General features: G+C 42.8%; 4 protein-coding genes across 4 annotated transcripts; all 4 read right to left on the bottom strand.

Moving 5' to 3' along the window:
* Positions 1 to 1,601: 1,601 nt before the first annotated feature.
* LOC9266557 (mannan endo-1,4-beta-mannosidase 3-like) lies at positions 1,602 to 3,442 on the bottom strand. The gene is made up of 3 exons (XM_015773757.3): positions 3,045 to 3,442; positions 2,745 to 2,939; positions 1,602 to 2,671 (listed from the first exon to the last, which is right to left on the bottom strand). Exons 1-3 carry the CDS (start codon positions 3,378 to 3,380, stop codon positions 1,787 to 1,789), a joined length of 1,416 nt encoding a protein of 471 aa, XP_015629243.2. The 5' UTR covers positions 3,381 to 3,442; the 3' UTR covers positions 1,602 to 1,786.
* A 4,735-nt stretch (positions 3,443 to 8,177) lies between these two features.
* Positions 8,178 to 9,998, bottom strand: LOC4334651 (50S ribosomal protein L18, chloroplastic-like). Its single transcript, NM_001402312.1, has 3 exons — positions 9,739 to 9,998; positions 9,155 to 9,316; positions 8,178 to 8,560 (listed from the first exon to the last, which is right to left on the bottom strand). The coding sequence occupies exons 1-3, from the start codon at positions 9,937 to 9,939 to the stop codon at positions 8,411 to 8,413; spliced, it is 513 nt and encodes a 170-aa protein (NP_001389241.1). The 5' UTR covers positions 9,940 to 9,998; the 3' UTR covers positions 8,178 to 8,410.
* A 628-nt stretch (positions 9,999 to 10,626) lies between these two features.
* LOC107280343 (NAC domain-containing protein 72-like) lies at positions 10,627 to 11,577 on the bottom strand. The gene has a single exon (XM_015774183.1). The coding sequence runs from the start codon at positions 11,575 to 11,577 to the stop codon at positions 10,627 to 10,629; it is 951 nt and encodes a 316-aa protein (XP_015629669.1).
* Positions 11,578 to 15,761: 4,184 nt separating this feature from the next.
* Positions 15,762 to 16,860, bottom strand: LOC107278579 (uncharacterized). Its single transcript, XM_015774928.3, has one exon. It carries the CDS (start codon positions 16,593 to 16,595, stop codon positions 16,218 to 16,220), a length of 378 nt encoding a protein of 125 aa, XP_015630414.1. The 5' UTR covers positions 16,596 to 16,860; the 3' UTR covers positions 15,762 to 16,217.
* Positions 16,861 to 22,979: the final 6,119 nt, after the last annotated feature.

Genomic DNA, 22,979 nt, shown 5'->3' with positions numbered 1-22,979 from the left:
TTTTTAATTCCGAATTTCAGTTATTTCTAAATTGTATTTCTATATGGACTCTGCCTTTTATTTTTCTCCGATTAATGTGAGAATTTCTAGACCATGAGAGCGAATATGGAGGCTCCTTTTTCTATTCCTTTAATAATATAATAGATTATGTCAAAGATTCGAATAAAAAAAGCTTTTATATATTATGGTCAAATGAACAAGAGAAAAAAATATGACAATTTGGTTCTTAGCACCGTTATCTTGTTTTCACATAACAGGTTTAGTCTTGATCTTTCATTTTGAGAAATGGGTCAAATAAGCAAATTTGAAAAAGTGAGGACAAATTAGAAGTTATGCTTCCGAACAGCGTCAAATAAGCAAATTGCCCCAAACTCTAAACTTGCACCATGGACCGATAAACATGGATAGATTAAATCTTATTGAATCTTTTTTCGACTGCGTTCTGAACTACAAGTTCCCATCTTCAGATTCCTTACACTTTTTGCGAAATTTTTCTATACAAAAGTTTCTTTAAAAGTTCATATTAATATATTTTAAAATTTAATTAATTAATGACTCACTTTGCGCGTGGGGAGAAGATTCTAACCCTTTCATCCGGATGCACCCCTCTAACACCAACCGTCAACGGTCCAACACGTTAATGGGCGGAAGCTTTGGCCCATACATACTAGGCCCGACATGACCTGTTAATGGGTCACCGGCCCACCGCCACTGCCCAAGCAAAATGCAGGCCGACCGCGTCCACCGCTCGCGCTCGGCTCGGCATGGGCGCCTCATCGTCTCCGCCAACCGCCGCGTCGTGGCTTCGCCGGGATCCATCTGGGTCGCCGCCGACTTGGTGAGGCGGCGTTGCAATCTGAGTGATTTGGGATTCCTTGATCCGTTGCTCCTGCATTGAATAATTTGGGTATAAATGTATGGCCTTTGGATCAGTTTGCTACTTGCTTCCCTTCCCACGGCATGTCTCTTGTGCTTGTGTCACCGGAAGTTAAAAAATGAAGAAGATTAAGGAAAATCACCCAATCGTTGCAGCCCCCCGTAGAGCAGAAAATCTTACCTTGTTAATTGACCACGTACGGCTGAAGACTTGCAGAGCGCTCAACAAGTAGACAGGCACGTAATTAGCTTTAAAATGCTGTAAATAATTTGATTCCAATAGGATGCTTTGATGCTTTTCTTTTCCCTCAGCAGTTATGCAGGAAAGCATCCACATGTTAAGTCATTGTTGCAGCACTCAATGTGTAGTCCTCCCGTTTTTTCAAGTATAGAGATGGAGAAGGATGTCTGGCAAATAAAATTTGTTTTTTCTACTGTAACTCATAAATCTGAGTGGGCCTTTTTCCAAGTGATGTTCCACTGTTAACCTCCAAAACAGTCAGGGATACGCTGATTAATAAGCGTTGTGTTAGGTTGAAATGTCGACTTCAACTGGCCAACAGTATTGGAAGCAGGGACCTGCAGTTCTGTAGTACAAAATTTCTTTTCAGAAAGCTAGCATTCCATCTTGCGGTGGTCTCTACTGTATTCCACTATCAACACTATAATTTAACAATTACAAACAGTAAAGAAAATTCTACTGTCAATAATTAAGAATGGTAGTATAAACAAATATGGTACTCCATCGTAGTAACCGTTGCAAAACACCTTATACAGGAAACTATGGTACAAAACATACATCGTCAGAACAGCCATCCTGAAGCGTTCCTGATGATTTCGACAGGTTACAGTTGCAAGATGTGCCAACGAACAACTATACCTAAGGAGAAGGATGCAAGCTATATACAAACTAGAAAAGAACAAAATTGTCTTGAATAAATGAAGAGATCGATCTAGACAAAGAGATGAAGCGAATCAAGAGCGTTCGGGGGAGTCGGAGTGCGTCGCTGTCGCCGCCGCTGCCAAGACGCGTCTTCCGGTGCGAGCTCGCCGGCCGCCGGCGGCGGCGGCGAAGCGCCTCCGCGTCCTGGCCGTTGAGGCTGGCCAGCTGCTCGGAGTGCTCGCCGATGATGCTCGCGGCGCGGCTGTCCTCGGCGAGTATGATCTCGTACCCGTCCCTGAGGTCGTCCATGCCGGCGACGACGTCGTCGTCGAGGAGCAGCTGCCAGAACGCGCCGCCGACGAGCGGGCCGCCGCGCGACGCCGAGGCGTAGATGGCGTCGAGCACCACGTCGAGGAAGTAGTTCCTCTGCGTCTTGTTGGCGCCGCCGCCCTTCCAGAGGAACTTGCCGTACTCGGTGACGAGCAGCGGCTTGCCGAGGAACGCCGCCGTGTCGTGGACGTGGGAGCGCGTCCAGTTGCGGAAGAAGGCGGCCTGCTCGTCGGCGGTGGAGCCCCATAGCCAGACGTCCGGGTAGAGGTGGATGGTGGCGAAGTCGACGCCGGCGGCGCGGTGCGTGGCCACGTAGTTGGTGCCGTAGTAGATGCCCCACGGGTTGAGCTCCTTGCTCTCGTGCTCGCCGTCGCCGTAGAACCCCTCCAGCCCGGCCGTCACCAGGTGGCGGCCGCCGTCGACGCGCTTCACGTACGGCGCCATCTCCTCCACCCACGCCTGCACCATGCCGCCCGTCGGGTCGGCGTCGCACCGCGGCTCGTTCATGAGCTCCCACGCGAAGATCGTCGGATCATCCTTGTACGCCACCCCCGTCACCGTGTTCACCCTCGTCAGCACCGCCTGCACGAGAGATCGAGCTCCAGCTCTTTAACATCTAGTATATCGATGTATGTATATATCGATTGTGACGTACCTTGACGTGGTTCTTGTAGTAGGATTTGACGACGGAGCTGGTGAAGAAGTCGTCGCCGGCGGTGAGGTTGTGGCCGGCGTCGGCCGCCCACCGGACGTACTGACGCTTGCCGCCGAAATCGTCGAAGTTGTTGGTGAGGCAGAGGAGAAGGTATATGCCATGTCGTCTCGCCTCGGCGATCACAAAGTCCAGCCCCTGCAAGCAAAAAAGAAAACCAGAGAAAATCAAACAAAAACTGTGAGTTTTTGTTCACCATTCCACGTGACAAATGGTCATTGATATACGACGAATGGTGGTGACCTGGAACATGGCCTCGTCGTAGACGCCCGGCGACGACTGCAGCGGCTGGTCGCCGCCGTCGCTGAAGGCCCAGGTCCGGGCGAGGTTGAGGCCGCGCGATGACGCCTGGGCGAACGCGGCGACGACGGCGGCGCGGCGCGCCGGGTCGGACGCCATCATCATCAGCCAGTACGCGTTGAACCCGCTGAAGTAGATCGTCCTGCCGCCCTCCACCACGAACTGCGTCCCGTCCACGCCCACCATGCCGCCGCCCGCCGCCGCCGCGGCGGCGCCGAAGACGGCGGCGATGATGATCGCGGCGGCGGCCGGCCGTGGCCTCACCGTCATCGCCGCCATGTGTGTTGCACAGCTTGCGCCCTGCACTTCTACTACACTTGTGACTTGTTCATGCAAATATGCAACGCGATCGAATTCGTGTGCGTTTTTTATATATATAGGCGCATGAGCAGAGCCTAGAAGATGCACGTTAATTAGATGGAAGTAGTACGTGGACAACGGTGGTGATCGTCGCCGGCAGCTAGCGTCCATGACGTGACGGCTGTGTGTGTTTTGAATATCTGAAACATTCCATGCGTTCTGCCATGCTAGAATGCATATACAGGACGGCGCAGATCGATCATATCGAGCTAGAATGCATCGTGTTGTTTTGTACAATTTCGTCTTGCCGTTTTCTTTCTTTCTTTCTTGCGAGGAGTCCTGCCGCTTTCGTCTCCATGAACACTACGCGATTACTTTCGCAGGAGAATGGCCACGTCGTCGTACAAAATTAGTTATTAATGTTTTTCAAACTAAATTAATTAAGTGTTTTTTGGGTGATTTTGGTGCCAGAAACGTCAGCATGGACTACACAAGGGACACGGAAGTACGTGTTGCAATGATATGATCGTCCTTACAAAGTGTTCGATGCTGCACAGGTGGTGGTGCCGTCGGACTCGATCGGTCGGTCGGTTTGGATGGCGGAGCCAAAATTAGCCACGTTAACGGAGTACGTGGAACTGCATATACTCATAATAATCCACAGTCATATGGTTCAAAACAAAATAAAATTCAAGATGCACTACTACGTGCTTAAGATGCAGTGGTCACATTTCTTCTAATTAATTTTTAATCATACTTCTACTTCTTTTCTTTCTTTTTCCTTTTAACACGAAAAGAAAAAAAACTTCCTCCAGTTTGTTCTGAAATTCCGATCGCCAAAGAGGCAGCTAGGTAGGCAGATTTTTTTTAGACGTAACGAATACAATTAATCTAGTAATGCTGCTGCAAGTACATCTAATCACATCAACGTACTTTATGGCGAATTAATTACTGTATTAATGTACTATCTGTCCAGAGCATAATGTTTCGTTAAGATTAAACTAAACCGTATAGACATGGGGAGGTACGTACAGTCGTACAGCATCAGTCGGCAAAAAAAAAAAAAAGAGGTTGCTAGGCAGTAACATCGATAGGTAACTGTAACAACAACCGCTGCAAGTGCAGAGTTAACTTCTTAATGTTGGCACTTACCCATCTTGCCTAATTAATCCTTCCTTCCTTGCCGACTTTCCCAAAGGAGAACTAGATACTTACGCTAGCTCCATTGGTAGGTGATATAAGTTTAAAGGGTCAAAGTAAAGCTTTGTTGTTCTCTGAACGAATTCCACAGATAAAAAAAAAAAGTCTAAAGCCGGCTGTGGCCGGCTGAAAGTTCTCACTTCTCAGGTCGTAAATCCCATCGCTGCTTTCGGCATGCTTCGCACCTTCCATCTGCAAATATATTTGTCCAAAAAAAAGCTCGGATCAATAACACCTGTAATAATATAGTTATTAATCAGCAGTAGTTAATAATTAATAATAATGTACTTAATAATTACTTCATCTATTTTTTAAATATTATATGACACAATTGATTTTTTTTCTCAAAATTTAACCAATAATATTTATCCAATTACTTACTTAAGTGGAGTGAAAAGAGTACCATTATGCCTGGTGTGATTGTTTATTTAAACACATATTTTTTGAAAAGACAAATACTAATAAAAAATCAATTGTGTTGTGTTATATATTAAAAAATCGGAGATAAAAATTAAGTAGCCAGAATTGCCCAATAATTTAAAGCACTACCATCAGTTAAGATTTGAGAAGTAATCCAACTTGTGAAAGCTACAGGTGTGGAGTGACGCTGCAAGATCATATCGATGTGAGGCGAGCAGTACACTACTATTACTTCCATGTTATAAGACTTTCTAGCATTACTCACGTTCATATAAATAATTTATTAATATAAGTAATGCTAAAAAGTCCTATAATATAAAACGGAGGAAGTAGCTTACAATATAACTCCATAGTTGTACACTTGCAGCATTATTGTTTATCTAGGTCACAAGCGAATGACGTGTGAAGTTTCTTCAGGCTTGCTCTAACAGATGCTATTACATTTCTTCAGAGATGCTATAATTAAAGAGAGAAAATGGTTGTCTTCAGAGCTGTACTACAAAGGGGTTTCTTCAGATATGCTCTAATTAAAGAGAAAAAACGGGTTTCTTCAGAGCTGTAGTACTGAAAGGTTTCTTCAGAGTTGCTCAAAATAAAGATAAAAAAGAAGCAATGTCTCCTCAATCTTGTGCACGTCACTTGTGCAAGGTTGTGCAAATCTTTATTGGATTCTATAAGTTCGTTCTAGATACCGGCAGATGCAGCATCGCAGCAATATCCACTGTGTGCGTTTCTAGTTGAAAGCCATTCAGTGAACTGCAATTTCTTCTTTTTTTTAAAAAAAAAGAAAAGGAAGAAGAAGAAGAAGAAGAAGAAGAAGAAGAAGAAGAAGAAGAAGAAGAAGAAGAAGAAGAAGAAAGAATCTTTGCAATGATAAGTCAAAGCATATATTGGATCAATTCAAGGTAAGGATCGTGTCAAGCTTGTAGAAAAGTTTGGCACATATATGCAAGAACGAACCTACGAGTGTCGTGCCGTGGCGCGGCAGCAGTTTGCAAGTGTCGAGCGTACGTACGTTGCGTGGTTTACCAGCACGCATCTGCAATGATCTCTTGGAGACTTCGACTCGTGCAATGTACTTCTTGTTTGGACATCTCTCGTTGGATTTTGGCCGTTTATATTCTTTGTGGATATAGGGTTAATGAAAAATCTATCATCTAAAAAATAATCTTTTGTTGGACTACTCGGAAATCGGATCAGATGCATGCTTATCGCCACTCGAGACCCGTCTCTCTCTACTGCTATTTTTTCTTTTCAATTTTTACCATTCACAGCACAAATCTTTTACTATCTGAATTATCGATGAACTGTCAGCATCGATTTTTTTTCTTGAACGGTCATCAATCTCCATCCTTTAGCAGATATTTAGGAGCCCTTTGAAACACGCATGACAAAAAAAAAGCATGAATCGATGTCCTCCCACGGAAAAAAAAAGGGAATAGTGTATATTTTTAATCCCACATAAATTCAAAACACATAAATTGGGAAGAGTAGTCATTTGATTGCATCACAATAAAAAAAACTGAAAGTGTTCCAACATCTTGGTTATTTTCCTATGGTATTGGCCATTGCAATGCAGTTCTATATAACAAAAAAATTCTACCCTCTCCCTATGAATCAAAGGACTCTATTAAAAAATCCTTTAAAAAAATTAAATCCTTCAAAAACTTTATCATTCATTTCAAAGGGGCCTTAACAGATAAATTAGACCATGACTCTGGTTATTGAACTCTCCAGAGTCCGGATTGTCAGTCTCCGGAGTCTCCGAATTGTAAGTCGGATAAATGAGAGAATGCCTCATGAAAGAACCATACACCTCGCCCTCCACAAATTACTAAATCCACCCAAAATATTGGATTTTGCAACACTAGTACTTGAATTTACTAAATTTTTTCCATGTATTGGGAAAAACAGGCAATGTAATAACATAACATTTTTCTCGAGAAACAACATAACCTTTTTTTTTAGATTTAGAAAAAAAAAGGAAATAACGTCATTTCTAAGACTTCACAATTCACAAGCAATGCAAAGTGCTATGCATCATGCGCACGTAATGACGTTTGTCGTGTAATATATATATCTCCAAGAGTACCTGAGCGGTTTGTCGTGTCCCTTTTCGAGATTTAACATATTTATTTTATTTATAGATAGCTCTTGCTCTTGGTCACTGAACAACAAAAGAAGAAGAAAAATCTGCATCCACTGCATTTGAATACCTAACTCGCCGCATGACTATAGACATGATTGCTGGAGTATATCTGTGATAGATTCTAGCTAACAACTACTGTAGCTTGAAAACATGTTGACGATTGAGATCTAGTTAATGAAAGTTGCTGTGTTCCAATCCAAGAGAGAACCAAATGACCATAAAAAATGCAAACTGAATAAGACACCGCGAGCAATTAAATTAACAGAAAATCACATAATGGACTTGATGTGTAAGCTCTCCCTTTCCATCTGATTGCCTTATTTTGCAGAACATTTTATAAATAATCACGTGGAACGTTATGTAAATAAAATAACGCTAATCTTTGGTTGAACACCTTGGAGCTTCATTATAGCCGATGAAAAAGAGAAGATTGTCAAAAGTGTAAATTTTGTTTGCAAACATTTGAATCGCTTAAGCTTTCCAAAGCAAATCACAACTAATACTGAGATTATGCAATTCCCAAATGCTCCCAGCTTTTCCTGTTGATCTAATAGCAAGGGCAAGACACACCTTCGATTTTTGGCACATTGAAATTTGTTTCTTTCGAAAGTGAGAGAAATGTAAGCTTAGTAAATGGCGTTCATTTTCGCTTCAGTAATCACTAATCAGCCATTACTCTGAAAGACTCATGGAAGAGATGTTTAGAAAATAAATGTTACCTACTGATAGATAATTCGATCAGAGATGATGGAAAATAAATGAAAAGGAAAAGGACAGTAGTATGCATCAGTGCAATTAGCACGTTTTTTATTTTTGTAATCTGAATAACGCGCTCCAGACTCCAGAGCACCTGACAGCTTCGACAAGAGTACGAGGCCTGGCACAAAATGTTGGCCAGGAAGCCCACATTAGCCATTTCAGGCCTGGGCTTTTGCAGGCCAGAACTCTAGTAGCAGGTTGTAGGAGTGCTCCATTTTGCACGAACAGAGTTCAAAACAACACATGTAGGATAGGATGGCAACAGATTGATCTATTAAACTGAAAATATGCCCGTTAAAAGAAACTTCATGAAGCAGACAAACTCAATAACTGGTGAGCTGATAGTGGGGTGATATACAATTAAAGAGTAGCCAAGCCTGCAGAGCAAATCAAATTACTACAAAGAAAAACTCTGTTCGACAGGTGGGCGAAAAAGAAAGTAACAAGTGATTCTGGAGATATGAACAAACATTTGGAGGTTTCAGAAATCAAGCCCATTCTCTCTAGCAGCATCAGCCAGAGCTTTAATGCGACCATGGTAGAGGAAACCACCCCGGTCAAAAACAACTTTGGTAATTCCTTTCTCCAAGCAAGACTTGGCAATCACTTCACCAATCTTTTGTGCCACTTCCTGGAAACCAACCAGAACAACAGAGAACTTTCATCAGAAACAGAGCTGTGACTTTCGGCAAGAAACAACTGCAGAAATATATTCGATATATTTTTTTTCACACTAAACTTTAAGATACGTGTTCAACACTGTTAATCCTATACTATCTGACCTGTGGAACATTTAATTTGTAAGTAGAGCTCAGAACCATGTACTAAAATGGAAATGCCACATGCATAAAACCATAAAAAACAACCGCGACAACTTCAAACAGCTTTCATTTTTTGTGCATTCCTCTGGGTTTTCTTCAGAGCTACATCAGCAAAGGATCGTCAGATATTTCAATGGTAAGTTTTTCTAGAACCTATTGATTTCGCAATCAATGTCTCCAAGAGACGACACTAGGTTAAGGATTTGAACAAGTGAGATTGAATTGAGCATGATTGTCTGATCAGACAAATATGGATGCACAATCATCTTTTCACATAAGTGCACCTACAAAATGTTAATAGCATCACCTACGGTATTATTGTGGTACTGCACTGCTCAATTTATTATTTTCAGAGAGAAAAAGAAGCAAAGAAATTAGACATGGGTAAGTCAAAATCAACTTACAACTGTTGGCCCTGCCGAGTATTCCAAGTCCTTTGAAAGAGACTTGTGCATTGTGGAAGCTGAAACCAGAGTGCATGACTTTGTATCGTCAATCACTTGAGCATATAAATGTTTGTTTGAGCGGAAAACACTGAGTCTTGGCCTCTCCGTGGTGCCACTAACCTGAAATAAATTATGTAAGGTTTACACAAAGGCATGCTTTTATTCACAGAAACATGCATTCTGATTCTGGCAAAGCCTACAAACTGAGTCACCCACCATAGTATGCACAAAGCCACAAACTGTTTGTTTGCGACCTCACGGCCAACTGACATTCTAACAAGTAGGACTAATCAAGACATACATAAACAAGATATTACTCGTTTGAACTGGACGTCACTGAGGATGACACTAGCGAATCCTACTCTCCTTAGTGTACCGCCGCCACAAAGGCATTTCATCAAATACGTCAACGGCATGACATTGCTCTCACCCCACAAGCCTCACACCTACCAACTAACCGCAAAAAGGAGCGCGCAATCATCGCATTGCAAGAGATTGGAAACAACGTTGGCTAATTCCCCTCGTGCAGGCGCTATTACTACCTTCTTGCGGAGGCGGACATGGCGGGCGATGCGGTCGGCCTGGGGAGTGGACACCTTGACCTTTGCAACGACGACGAGAGAGGCCCGCCGCCGCGCCTGCGAGGGCGAGGGCGCGGAGATGGCCGGAATGGGGATGCCGAGGCTCCCGGACACGGTCGCCGCGAAGGCGCGCGCGCCGGCGAGCGCCGGCGAGGCGAGCATGGCTAAGTGCGGCGACTACGCTGCTCTCTACTTGTCTCTCCGACGAGCCCAATGGCTTTGCCTTATCCTATCCACCCTTTGCATTTTAAGCTGATTTGGCAAACTTACAACAAGACCCCGCGTTAAAAAATAATTTATACACAGCCCCCGAGTACGTGATGGGCCAGGCCTATGTCCACGAGGAGATGCCGCGGGTAGGGCCCATAATGGAGGGGATGCCGCGTGGTTGGGCCTACCACCACGAGCCAACTTCCCAATTTGGCCCATTTAGATTTAGCGCACAATGATACAGCCATCGACACAGCGATATCAAACCAGATTTTGCCCAAACGCCAGAACAAATCACTCTGATGAATACTCGCAAAAGATACAAAAAGAGAATCACTCTGAATCTCTCTGATGAAGATGAATTTCGTTAGTTCACTTCACAGAAGGGCATTATTACATCAGACTTTACAGAAAGAATCGATTCAACTCTTCTCATTAGTTATTACAGATCGATCGATCGAGATGATCAATCGAGCAATGCATATCTTCATGCATCTCAGTTGATCAAACAAACACCTAACTAATTGATTGATACGTAGTACATAGTACATGTCTAACTAAACCTGTTCTCTGACGAAAAACACTGCACTACTTAGTGCTACAGCCGCTCACTACACCTCAATCAAAAACTTGTTTCATTTAATTAGGGTTCGAGCCAAGAATGTCGTCGAGGGTTTCTCCGGAAGCCAGCCGCTGGATGATCTCCTCTTCGCCCATGCAAGGTCCGTTCGTCGTCTCGATGAATTCGTCTCCGCCGCCGGCAACCTCCATCGTCGGAGCCCACGGCAATGGCTCGTCGTTCATCAGATACCTCATGTACTGCTCCGTCGTGGCCGTGTCGAATTCCACTCCCAAACTGTCGTCCATCGGCGCCGACAGCAACGCATCCAGGTCCAACTCCGGCAGGATCGCCGGCTGCTCGCTCCCGGCCTCCTCTTGCCGCGGCCGCGCGCTGGGCGGCGCCTCCGGGTGATCCGCGCCGTCGTCCGCCTTCCTCTTCGAGCCGGAGCATGGCGAATCGGCCGACTTCGCCGCCGCCGCCGTGCGCGCCTCCGCGCAGACCGCGCGCGGCGAGCGGTAGACCTTGCAGAGCACCTGCTTGTCTGCTCCGTCGATGGCGTCGTCGTCGAGGCCGTACTCCGTCATGCACCACCCTAGCCTCGTGAACGTGCGCGCCGACCCCGACGACGACGACTCGTAGACGCCATAGGAGAACTTCTGGAGGTACCCGACGCGGCGGCCATCGGCGCCGATCACGGCCTTCTTGCCGCCCTCCGACTTCCACACGCTCTCGCCGCCGCCGCCGCCGCCGACCGCGCGCTGCCGCCTCCCGGAGGTCTTGCGCTTGCTGGTGAAGCGCGGGGAGCAGAAGAAGTACCAGACGCTGCTGCTCCCATGGGTGCCCGGCGCCGGTCTGTGCTCGCCGACGAGCTCGGCCGGATTGGCGGAGTAGACGTCGGCGTGGTTGATGAGGCGGTCCTCGAAGGGGATCTTGGCGATGCTGGGGCGGAGGAAGAGGGTGATGAGGCCGTCGTCGGAAGGGTGGAAGACGTAGCCTGGCTCAAGAGCGATCTCGTCGTCGTCGGCCATGTCGGCGGCGCTAGCTCTCGCGTTGCCCTAGCTTCACCTCGATCAGGGGAGAATCTGAATTGATCGAGGAGAGCTAGAGCTAGCAGATGGTAGCCGATCGAGGGTATTTATCGTGGACGTGGCGCACGTACGCGCGATCAAATCGCAGTACAGACAATGCAATCGATCGAGAGTTCGAGACCGACTCGGACTCAGGCGAACCAAATGGTTTTTTTTTTTTTTTTGGCGGGAATGCGGTATTTGTACGCGTAATATGATTGTTTGTTGCGAAATGCTAATCGATTAGTCCATCCAAATTATGGTTTCTTGATGGGCTAGGCCCGGCTGGGAGAGGCCCAATTCGGTGACTGGTGAGGCCCGTCATCGAAGCAACGTCATGTGGTCAGGCCCACTAGCACAGCCATCCTGCGTTACTTGGCCCATTTAGAATCGGACCGCAACAATTCTATTCGTGACAGGCCGTGCCGGCTCCTTCTCTAATGGCCTCCTTTCACTTAACTTTTGGGTTTTTCTCATTGAGTATTGAGGAGGATCCTCTAGTACACAGCTGGAGCAATTTTATGACTATCTGATCCCATTAAGCAGTATTTGATTATTATCTTTTTTGCGTTAAGCAATCTTCATTCCTCAAGATCATCTCTTTTTTTTCTTAAAAAAAAGAGAGAAACCTTCAACTTGTGATAATTTTGCACACTTTTCATTGAGGTTTATATCTATTTGCTTACATATTCATCTGCAGACAAAATGTTTTTTTATGTCCTCTAATACTCTATACCGAATTGGAAGCAAGAAGAATTCTTGGTCTCTAGTATTGCACGTGTCTCAGAAAATAAAAGTTATTTTGAATTGCTGAGGATTTGGGATGGTTTATTTCTCCTTTTTCCCCCCTCTATACGCAGTTCCACAGAATCTTTTTTGATACTTTCAAGAACCATGTTGATACTGCAAGGATCTATCAGTGTTATATTTAATGAGCCTCAATATCCTTGTTTTTCTTGATTATATATGTTCAGTTGTATCAGAAAATACCAAAGATAACAAGGAAAAATATACCAGTTTTCTATTTCTTAAAGTTAACATTATTCTGTTTTGGACTTCCATTGAGCATCATCAAATCGCAGAGTACTTCTATATGACAGTGAAATCCCTTCTTTTTTTTAATATATATATTCTAAATTGCTAAATAGTACAGATGCACCTCTTTGTTTTCCTTGCAGCAATCAATTTCCTTCATTATCAATTGCAATATTTGTCTACTAATATTTTAGCGCAGTTTGTTTACCATGGAACAATTATTATTAACTAATACTGTATTTTATATAGTAGTATTTTTTTTAAGACTGCATCCTGCTAGTGCTAGTTCATACTGCCATGCTGGAATGTTCTGGAATGCCAAAATCTGGCAGGAAATAACTTCGTAGGATTTGCGGCACATATCAGCTTATCTCTCACAAAAATCGTTAAAAATTTCGCACGTTCCAGACGAAGCCTAGCGGATTTAGAATTTGGATTAGAAAAAAAAAAAGAGGCAAAAATTGCGAATAGTAATCAATCTCCTGGTCCATGAAACCCGTGGATGAAGGAGCGCTAGCAGTATATCATGTTGAAGGGCATTCATCTCTATCTCTGTTATTGCTGCTGTCGCTGCTGCATCATAAATGAGAGCCATGTGAAGCGCCCAAACTATACATGTTTATCTTCAATTTAACTTACATATAGGAGTACTTAAGACAGGTCATGGTGGTACTGTGTCTGCACGAACGGGTGCATTACATTCATGTATCATTATTCATTAGGTAGGATTAGTAAATGAAACGAGAATGGAGAAATGATTTGGCAAAATTTGCTCCATTGCAAGCAGTGGCAGAGCCAGAATTTTATACCTGGGGGGTCAATTACTAATGATTTATATTTAAGTGGGTTATTTCTCTAATTTTTTTGAATTTATACATGAAATCGAGATTTATATGGTGTTTTTCAAAAAGCCGTGGGGTCAGCCGATCCCACAGAAATGGCCTAAATCCGCCACTAATTGGAAACCCAAAAGATGAGAAACAAAGTTAGGGAGGAAGAGATGAACGGACAGCTCGTACATTTTTTCTGTCTACTACAAAAATGGTAGGGGAACCCCGGTTGTAGTCGAGCAAAAGCGTAGGGTTACCGAGAAAAACCCTAAGGTTTTAAAAACTGAGATGGTTACCACGAAAAACTGAGATGGTTACCACGGTAATCGTGAGGTAATAGCGTAGTATTATAAACCCTGACTACCACTGTTAGCTCTTCCTTTTTTTCATATTTCAGGTGTACATCCTACCATGGCAGCTCCCTGAGAAGATTAGCAGCACTGACATCTTTACAACTTCTAAAGCAGATAGCAGCTAACCTTAAAAGTACACAGTAGTGGACTTTGTCAATCTGCACTCACAAAGTGAGCTATTGTCCTCATCATGAATTCAAACTGGGCTGTTTATTTCCCAGCTTTTGGATTCAAATTTTGTCTCTGTTAGGTTCCCCAAACCTGACTGCAATGGCAACGAGGTAGCTGTTCGTTTCCAAAGCTGTTGCTACCAGTACTGAAGTACAGTATGAATGTATGATTACCTGAATTTCCTCTCACACACTGAAAGTCTGAAACATCACAATCCATCCGATCCTTCTGATCAGAAAAAGAAGAAAACGTCCATGTCGAATTGCTCAATCATGCTTTTGAAAAGACAATGGCACCACATTCCAGAATCAAACCATCATATTGTTCATGAACTACGTTAAACAGAATGCAGAGAGAGGAGTCAAGAAAAGATCACGCAGACAATAGCTAGCTAGCACATGCATCTGGGACCATCATCTCATGTAGATAGTACAAGTACCCTACTCGTCGTAAGATGGAGGAGTCCTACTACTACCTCCTCTCTCAATCCGTCCCCAAATATAAGGATTCAGATTTGTCCTAAGTTAGAATCTTTTAGCTAATCAAGTTTTTATCGAAAAGAGTAGGATGAAAATAAAATATATTCAAAAAATAAACTACCGCATCAAAAAATAAACTATGAAAATATATTTCAAAACAATGCTCATATGATACTATCAATATATTCTGTTCGTAAATATTATTATTCTTTTCATAAATTTAAGATAGTATCCTTATATATATTTTGAGACAGAGGCTTTAAGATAATAGCTAACTGACTTGATTAATCAGGCATTTAGATTTGTAGCGTGGCATATGGGCCAGGATAATAATGATGGATTTCTTAGTGATAATGACTGAGTCCACTGACCCGGCCTGGACTCGTGGAGAAGGTGTAGTAACATACACGGCTAAATTAAAGCTAGTACTCCATTGATTTTGGTGGAGTGCATGCTACAGTGCATCAATTGATCGGTCAGTTTTAACCAGTGATGAATTACTTCCTGCCAGTACAGTGTTTCAGTTAAGGCGTATTGACACGGTGGTGCCAGCCAAAGTCTTTCAGGATTTGTACTGAACAAAATCCTTTATTGTGATGGCATATGTGCCGGCATGGAGTGACTGGACGAGTGTAAAAATATTTGACAGATTGCAACACAAAGATTGCCTCCAAAAAAACATATTTGTTACAGTGTTTTTCTGCATTCCTAAGAAGTGATGCCGGCTGTTCACTGCCTGTTTGAAGTAAATGACAGTGAATTCAGCCAATCCAAGATCAAATCTTGTGCACATCAGAGAGAAGAGGAGTTCCCAATCTCTCACGGAATTCATTGAAAAGGAGGCAGGAATCAAAGATGCCATTTTCAATTTGGCATCGTCTTCCTTGCATTGCATGTAGCAAGTAGCAACCATTTGCTTATCTCTTCTTCTTCAGTTGTTCTTCTCCTTGCACTGCTGCCTTTTGACCGCGACACGCACTTGAAATAAAGCTGAAACACGAACCGTGGCTCACCTCACCTACTTCCAAACAAACTCTGAATATTTTTTTAGAATTAGACCTCAGACTTTGGGCTTCTTTTCTTTCTTTCTTGGTCCCTGCAACTCAGAAGATTCACCGGCCAGGCATCTTTCCATTATCCTGCTCCAATTCTCTTCTCATCTTGTTTGCATGATTGATACTAGATTGCCACAGTGGCCTCAAAGATTTCACATTTTTCTGAAGAAAAAAAAAACTGATTTTGTCTGAAACTGCATATGCACGTGCATGCATAGTATATGTACACAACCCTGATTTTATTTACATGTCAATTTTTAAGAAAGAAAGAAGCGAACATAGAGGTCAAATCAAGCGACCTGAAGAACAGAGGAGCAGGTAGAAATGCAGAAAAAAAAAGTTGAGCAAAATACACAGCTCGTTCATCCATTGGGGCAGACCGGCAGAGTAGTAGAGTGTAGATTCACCATTAAAAGTAAAAGAAAGAAAAGAACGAAAAAACACTGAACATAAACAATCCCCTTAGGTAATAAACACCCAGTTTATCCTCTCTAGTGAAGCAGTAATAAAGAACTGACTCCATGGAATTACACTACAAGTTACTAACATTTTACCGGCTAATTTTTACTTTTTTATCCAAGCAGCAATGAGCTTAGATTGCCTTCTTGTTTGAGACGCCAATTAACCCAACCTAGCTTTGCCTTTCTTGCTTGATCGATGCTTTGCAGCTTCGAGCTCCTACCAGAAGCACACGGACGACGACGCGGCGGGCGCCGGGGCGTGGGCGGCGCCGCCGGAGAGGCGGCCGTAGCGGCCGAAGCGGGCGCCGCGGCGGTGGATGTTCCGGCGGCGGGAGACCCAGGCGAAGCAGAGGCGGAGGCGCGCGCGCAGCCGCCGGAGCCCCGTGGCCGCGGCGCGGCGGAGCCTGCGGAGCCCGACCCAGACGACGCGCCGCGCCCGCGCCCGCGGCGAGAGCTCGACGTCGCGCGAGAAGTGGTAGCTCCGCAGGAACAGCTGCCTCCGCTCCACCTGCCGCTCCCACCGCGCCATGTACTCCACGTACGGCCACGCCGCCGCCGCCGCAGGCGCCTTCGCCGCCACCCGCACGCCGGACATGGCCCAGCCACAGGTTCTTGGCCTGCTCTGCTCTCTTCTTCTTTCCCAAGGCGCGCGCGCGAGCGAGCGAGCGAGCGAGCTTACGTTGTGGCTGCGGCGAGGAATGGAGAATTGATAGGAGGAGGAGGAGGAGGTTGCGGCGGCGAGGCCTCGCCGTCGTCGGCGATGGGTGCGGAGGAGGAGAGGGAGGAGGAGAGAAGGGGAGATGGATGGAGTGGAGGGGAAGAGGTGGGTGGCTTTTATTCTTTCTTCATTGGACTTCCTCTCTCTCTCTCTCTGCTTGCATTCTGATTTATGGGCGGATTAATTATAATTAATTGATTAATTGATTTTTTTAATTGATTGATTTGATTAATGGTTTTGCTTGCTTTGGATTGGATTTGTTCAGCTAAGCAAGGTTTACATGGACAATTATGCACTTTATGAAATACCTGGTAGTTTGTAGCTTGAGTTTTCTACTGCTAGGGGGGGGGGGAAATCCTTGTTGCGTATGGAGGGAATAGTGCCGGTTTGTGATGTACAAGTAACTGCATATCATAAACCATACATGCCGGTGCTGTCAATGAAAAGGATGCACGCTTAAGGGTATTTTTCTTTTTTTAGTTAATCAAGGGTAATTTTATTAGATAGGAAAAATATTGACATTTTTTGTCGCAACTCTAATACAATCAAAATTTTGCAAGTTACAAAAGGAGTACTAGGTTAGTATATTGTGGGGGAGAATTACATGACCAACCCAGTGTGTAATTAGGTCTTTGATGCGTTTGTTTATGTAAACCGTACGGAGGTGGGCTTCCGTTGGATGGATGGGAGCAGAGAGTCGTTGACCTGAATGACATGAATGTCCCTTCTGTACTCTTCTGCTCCTCTCCACCCAAAATGTCCTTTTGGATTCTTCGCACTGCAGCATCATGGATATAGGGCTGTGTTTAGTTCAGTACAAAGTTTAGATTTTACTTGAAATTAGAGATGATGTGACTGAAAAGTTACGTGTGTATGACAGGTTGATATGATGGAAAAGGACTAAAGTTTGGATCTAAACTTTGGATCTAAACACAGCCATAGCATGCCTCAAAGGCAAATGAAAAGTCCACATAAATTTAATTCAATAGTTTGTGTGGTTTGTGATGGAAATGGAATGCTTCTTACATGAACTTTTGATGGATCAAATGAAACACCATTGGTATGTGAGGGCCTCAGTATGTCTTTGTTTTCCAAGACTGTCTAATGTTCAGGTTAGCGGAACTTCACTATGGTTCTGTCAAATGCTTCGTTCGTTTCTGACTCAACTTATTCTGGCATGGGTAACGAGTTCTTTCTCTGGGTTGATAATATTTGTTATTTTGGACAAGAGCACGATCTCAAAAAAACAACTTTGACCATTATTTTCATTATAATATGTATAAAAGTGTTAACAAATATATGATTTTATTAAAGTACTTTTTAAGACTAATCTATACATGTAGTCACCATATTTGAAAGATAAATATTTTAAAAATGATCCATAATTAAAGATTTTAAAGATTGACCTCACACTTATTTAAAACGACAAGTATTATCAGTCCGGAAGGAGTATAACCATTAATCATGTAAGTATTAACTATTATATATTAAAAAATATTTTTGTTTCATTTTAATAATTTTTTATATATTTTTTACACAAAATATATCGTGTATTAGTTCGAAAAACGTGCTCTCTGTAAACGATTGAGTAACCTAGTCTCTAAGCTCATTAAGAACGCAGCCAAGTCTTGGCCATCATTTTTTTAGGAAATGTGTACTGATTTCTAGAACATATATTCTAGTTTTAATTTCAATAAGGAGAGATTTCATGTGGCTGAAAACTGCAATATAAAAAGGTGAAACGGAATCTGGCTGTATCACAAGTGAAGACCAAAGCATGAAACAGTGTATCCTTGAATCCTTCAGTAGCTGTCGATCTGATCGTGATTATACGAAGGTTCTTGCGTGCCACAGGTGGATACAAGATGAATTCTTGAGGAAAGCTACTCACAAGTGGGCGTTTCTCTCAGACATGTCACCTCGGAAGTTCGTTATATTTCTGGCTGGTCGTTGCAGCAACCAGCTGAAAATGAAACTGCAGGTCAGTTGTTTCTGCATGGTATTCCTGGGTTCAGGAATTTGATATATGAGTATTTAAATATCAACTTGGAGTTAAAAGATGAGCAGTCTGTGTCATCATTTTCATTTATAAATTAATTAATTAAGCTCGATCCATCAACAGATGGGTGTGTGCCGTTAATTCGATGCGTGCTCTGAACTTTCTGAAGAGACGATATATACATTGACCAGTTGGCTTACAGTACGTAAGTCAGTGAAGGATTATTAGCTAGCAGATTAATCACAGTAAATAGACGTATGTTGAGGGTAATATAAAAAAGTCGATTGTTGGTAAAGAATCAATTACTAGCTAGCATTCCATGGTAGCACTCCACTACTGCTTAACTACGATGAACATATGGATAGATCTTTTTGTGACGTCCACATCACAAGCAAGAAAGATGATTACTTATGTTAATTACCCGAGGTAGAAGAAATTAAGAGCGAGTTGGTTATTAAATCAGGGAGCTGGCTGGCATATACTATCATTAGTTTATTACTATTACTATGCGATGGAGTAGAAGGGAGTAGGTGATGGTAGTTCACGCTAACTAGCTACTAGTACAGTAATCTCTAATCTCGGCTGGTCACAGCGTACACTGCATCTGCATGAGCGCCGGCTTTACTTAATTAAGTATTCAATTGCTTAGTTAATCTCATAGAATATCTATCATTAATTAACTAACCCCCGTGCGTGTGTGTATCAATCGTACAGGGTTGGCATGCACAGATGATGGCGTCTTGTCATATTTGCAGTGCAGATGCTTCAAATTTTAGTTGTCTGAACTAATGATGAGCTTGCGTGTACACTGTAGCTAGAGTGAGGAGAGAGCTAGCGGCGAGCCTGCCCTGATCTATCGCTTGCAAATGGCGTCCAAGCTAATTCGTGTCTGCATGATACCAGCAATCAATTCCTCGTCAAATACGTAAAGATACTTCATCCTGAATGGACTGCTCTAATGATTACTTGCTACTAATAATCTCGTACTATTATCACTCAGTGATGATACCATGCATGATGACTCAAATATATATGGATTCAAAATTAAAATGAAAATGTATTACTACTACTATGGAAATATAAGGAACAACCACCCTTAACCCAAAGACCAATAAATAATTATTATTACCTCGTAGTTTGGATTACCTAATAAATAGAATATATGCACCCAATAAAATTAGATATCTTGATGGTGGAGGATTTAAATAATAATATTTGAGTGAAAAAAATGTACTACTTAATAACATGCATGCATGCCTGTCTTAGGGCACCCACAATGGTTATCTATAAGCTCTCTACAAGAGATCCATGTCAGCATATTTTCCTACTTGGAAGAGATTAAATGAAGAGAGAGAGCAAAGCTATCTACTAACATGGAGATAGTCTATAGAGAAAAACGAGGCAATGGATTAGAGAGCTATAGATACCCATGTAGACATACCATTGAAGTGGTTTACTATTAATCTAGTCTATTGTTGAGGTGTACATGTTTTATAGATAGCACCTTACTTTACCATTGCGGGTGCTCTTATACTGAATTATAAAACAACTTTAAAAAATAGTTGTGCCTTATATTATGGAACAAATGGAGTAAGATACAGTAAAAAGTAAAATGGTCAGTTATATAGGAGTAAAGTAGGAGATCGAGTAGTAGTAACCGTTGGAAAAGTTGAGCGATGACACCACGCGTGGACCATGCTGCGAATCGTAAATGGCATCCTTGTGGCCGCAGCCAGCATCGCAGCCGCAGGGAAAGCATCTAATCGCCCATGATAAAGACATGACTGATGACAACTTAATTGATTAATCCTTTCTGTCCAGCCTGATCTGTTGGAACTTGCACGTAATTCCTCACAAAAAGAAAACAAGATACGGAGTACTGTAGTACTAGTACTCCTGATGTAGCTTGTCAGAACTCAGAACGGGAAAGAATTAATCGCGTATCAAGTGGCAAATCGTGATACTAGAACTATTAATCACTCTAATGGTTCGCAGATGTAAGGATGGTGCAGTGCTCCTACTGGGCTTCAGATAAATTCAGAGTTCTGAATTTCTGATATCATGTCTGCCAGCATTTGATGTTCTAGTTAATTACTGTAGGACACGGATGGTGATATGAGATAATAACCATAGTTAGCTCAGATTTGAGGTAAATACTCGCTCCATGTACTTGACAGCCATCAAAGATACTACTTCTACGTAGCAGTGCAAAGCTACTCTTAATCTAGTCGAGTACTACCATGCAGCTAGCAACCGATTTGCAGGCCAGTACACTCTACTGGTACTAATGGTTGTAGTAAATTATTGGTACTATGAATGATCTGGTATTCAGTAGGAGTACGTGTGTAACGTCAAGTAGGTCTCGTCCCCAAAAATTCGATCTGATTCCACTTGTCTTGCAAACAAAGGCAGCTGCAGATCCAAGTCAACCAATTTTAGTTCTGCAACTCTTCTCGAGTAGTAGTATGGCTGTGGGAACCTGATAGTAATAAGATACTGGGCAGCAGTAATCACTACTATAGTATTAGCAATAGCTTTCTTCTCACTCTTTGCTTACCTGTAACAGAGTGAGTGTTGGGGTTTGAAAAACACATCATGCATCTCCATCAAGAACAGTTACTGCTCAAGGATTTGTTATTCTGAAAACGGTGCGTGCTTGTCCAAGAAGACTGTATCCTCATAATTTATTCAATTTGTTCACTTCAGTTCTCTACACGCCATCCCTCTGCCTAATCTGCTCATGGCATGTGCATGATCGTCATCGACCCAGATAACCACATCATATATATTAAATCTTTAGTTTACCTTTCACATTAGCGTGTAACTCTCTTCTGGCGTTACTGCAGAAAATAAAAACTGTAAAACAGGTAGTAGTGATGGTAACGTGAGTTTGTTAAATAGCTAGGCAGATGGTTAATTTCTAGTGGAACTTCATTTCATTTCACCACTTGGCAAGTTCTCTAAGATATAAAAAAAAAGGAATTAGGTAATGGCATGATGATATCAGCTATCTTAAGCTGTTACCAAGATACTTCCTCCGGGTTTTTTTAATAGATAACGCTATACATTTGACAATTTATTTATTTCAAAGTTTTTATATAAATATGCAAAAAAAATATAAATCATGTTTAAAACAATGCTAAACCAAATCACATGAAAATAAAAGGTAGTTACATAATTTTTCAGTATGATAAATGGTTAAACATGTATTCAAAAGTTAATCGGCTATTATAAACCGGATGTACTACCTCTGTCCTAAAATAAGTGTAACTGTGAGTATCCGTGTCCAATATTTGACCGTCCGTCTTATTTAAAAAATTTATAAAAAAAATAAAAAAAAAGTCATACATTTTTATCATCTAATAACAATAAAAATAGTAATCATAAGTTTTTTTAATAGAATAAGACGAACGGTCAAACGTTGGATATGAACGGTGCAAAACTTACTACCTCTACGGAGAAATAATGTGTGTGTGTGTGTTGGGGGGTGGGGAGTGTTGTACTGGTGGTAAGGTACAGCAGGGCAGGGACGGCACGAACAGCGTGTGTGGTGTTTTGTCATGCAATGCAATGGTCACGACTCACGAGCCACGGCATGAAGCCGTCATTCCGGCCAATGCTTGGCGACAGGACGAGTCCTGTTCCTCCGTGTGCAAAATGTACGTACAGATTCAGTAATGGGAAACATGCGTGCAATGCAGCTACTCCTACTAGGCAGCAGTACTGGGCAGCCCAATGGTTTGGTTCAGAGATCATCCACCGGCACGAGCACAACCCGTGGGGAAATTAAATTACGGTCTACACAGTCTCCAGCAAAAAGATTACGGCCTAAACTAAGCAAATCCATAGTTAATTAATGGTCTTCTTTCGTTGTCAGGCACATGTTTTTATCGTGTTAGGATCAACAAACCAACTCCGTCCTTTTACATGGGCACAGCCTCGAACTTTGACCTGATAGATATGTCTCCCATTTCACGCATTTCGCTGTGCCGTTTAATCGATATCGTCATATCGTCAGCCACCAAATCGACCTACCACTTCTGAATTCTGACACCGGAAGAACACCACGCCCCCCTGCCTTTGGTGCCAAACTGCGACTGGGTCTATGTATACGTAAGCAGCACACACATGACACGTCGACACACACAGATCGCGTTTGCTCAAATGTAAGAAACACATCAAACTTAAGCAACAGTAATACTACTCTGAGTTGTACGCAAGAGAAACTGTGTCCAGCTTCGACAATCTACACAACTCGTAGC

This window comes from Oryza sativa, chromosome 3 (assembly GCF_034140825.1).
Source record: "Oryza sativa Japonica Group chromosome 3, ASM3414082v1".
In the NCBI taxonomy this organism is placed as follows: domain Eukaryota; kingdom Viridiplantae; phylum Streptophyta; class Magnoliopsida; order Poales; family Poaceae; genus Oryza; species Oryza sativa.
The sequence above is the reverse complement of the archived record's forward strand: the minus strand, read 5'-3'. Positions and strand labels throughout refer to the sequence as shown.

Bases quoted from the DNA above. Each gene is read 5' to 3' on its own strand.
- LOC107280343 (XM_015774183.1), bottom strand. From the start codon at position 11,577: ATGGCCGACGACGACGAGATCGCTCTTGAGCCAGGCTACGTCTTCCAC.
- LOC4334651 (NM_001402312.1), bottom strand. From the start codon at position 9,939: ATGCTCGCCTCGCCGGCGCTCGCCGGCGCGCGCGCCTTCGCGGCGACC. The intron at 9,317-9,738 runs GTAGTAATAGCG...AATTTATTTCAG, and splicing joins ATGTCCGCCTCCGCAAGAAG to GTTAGTGGCACCACGGAGAG. The intron at 8,561-9,154 runs GTAAGTTGATTT...GTTGGTTTCCAG, and splicing joins ACTCGGCAGGGCCAACAGTT to GAAGTGGCACAAAAGATTGG.
- LOC9266557 (XM_015773757.3), bottom strand. From the start codon at position 3,380: ATGGCGGCGATGACGGTGAGGCCACGGCCGGCCGCCGCCGCGATCATC. The intron at 2,940-3,044 runs GTCACCACCATT...TTTTGCTTGCAG, and splicing joins ACGACGAGGCCATGTTCCAG to GGGCTGGACTTTGTGATCGC. The intron at 2,672-2,744 runs GTACGTCACAAT...TCTCTCGTGCAG, and splicing joins ACTACAAGAACCACGTCAAG to GCGGTGCTGACGAGGGTGAA.
- LOC107278579 (XM_015774928.3), bottom strand. From the start codon at position 16,595: ATGTCCGGCGTGCGGGTGGCGGCGAAGGCGCCTGCGGCGGCGGCGGCG.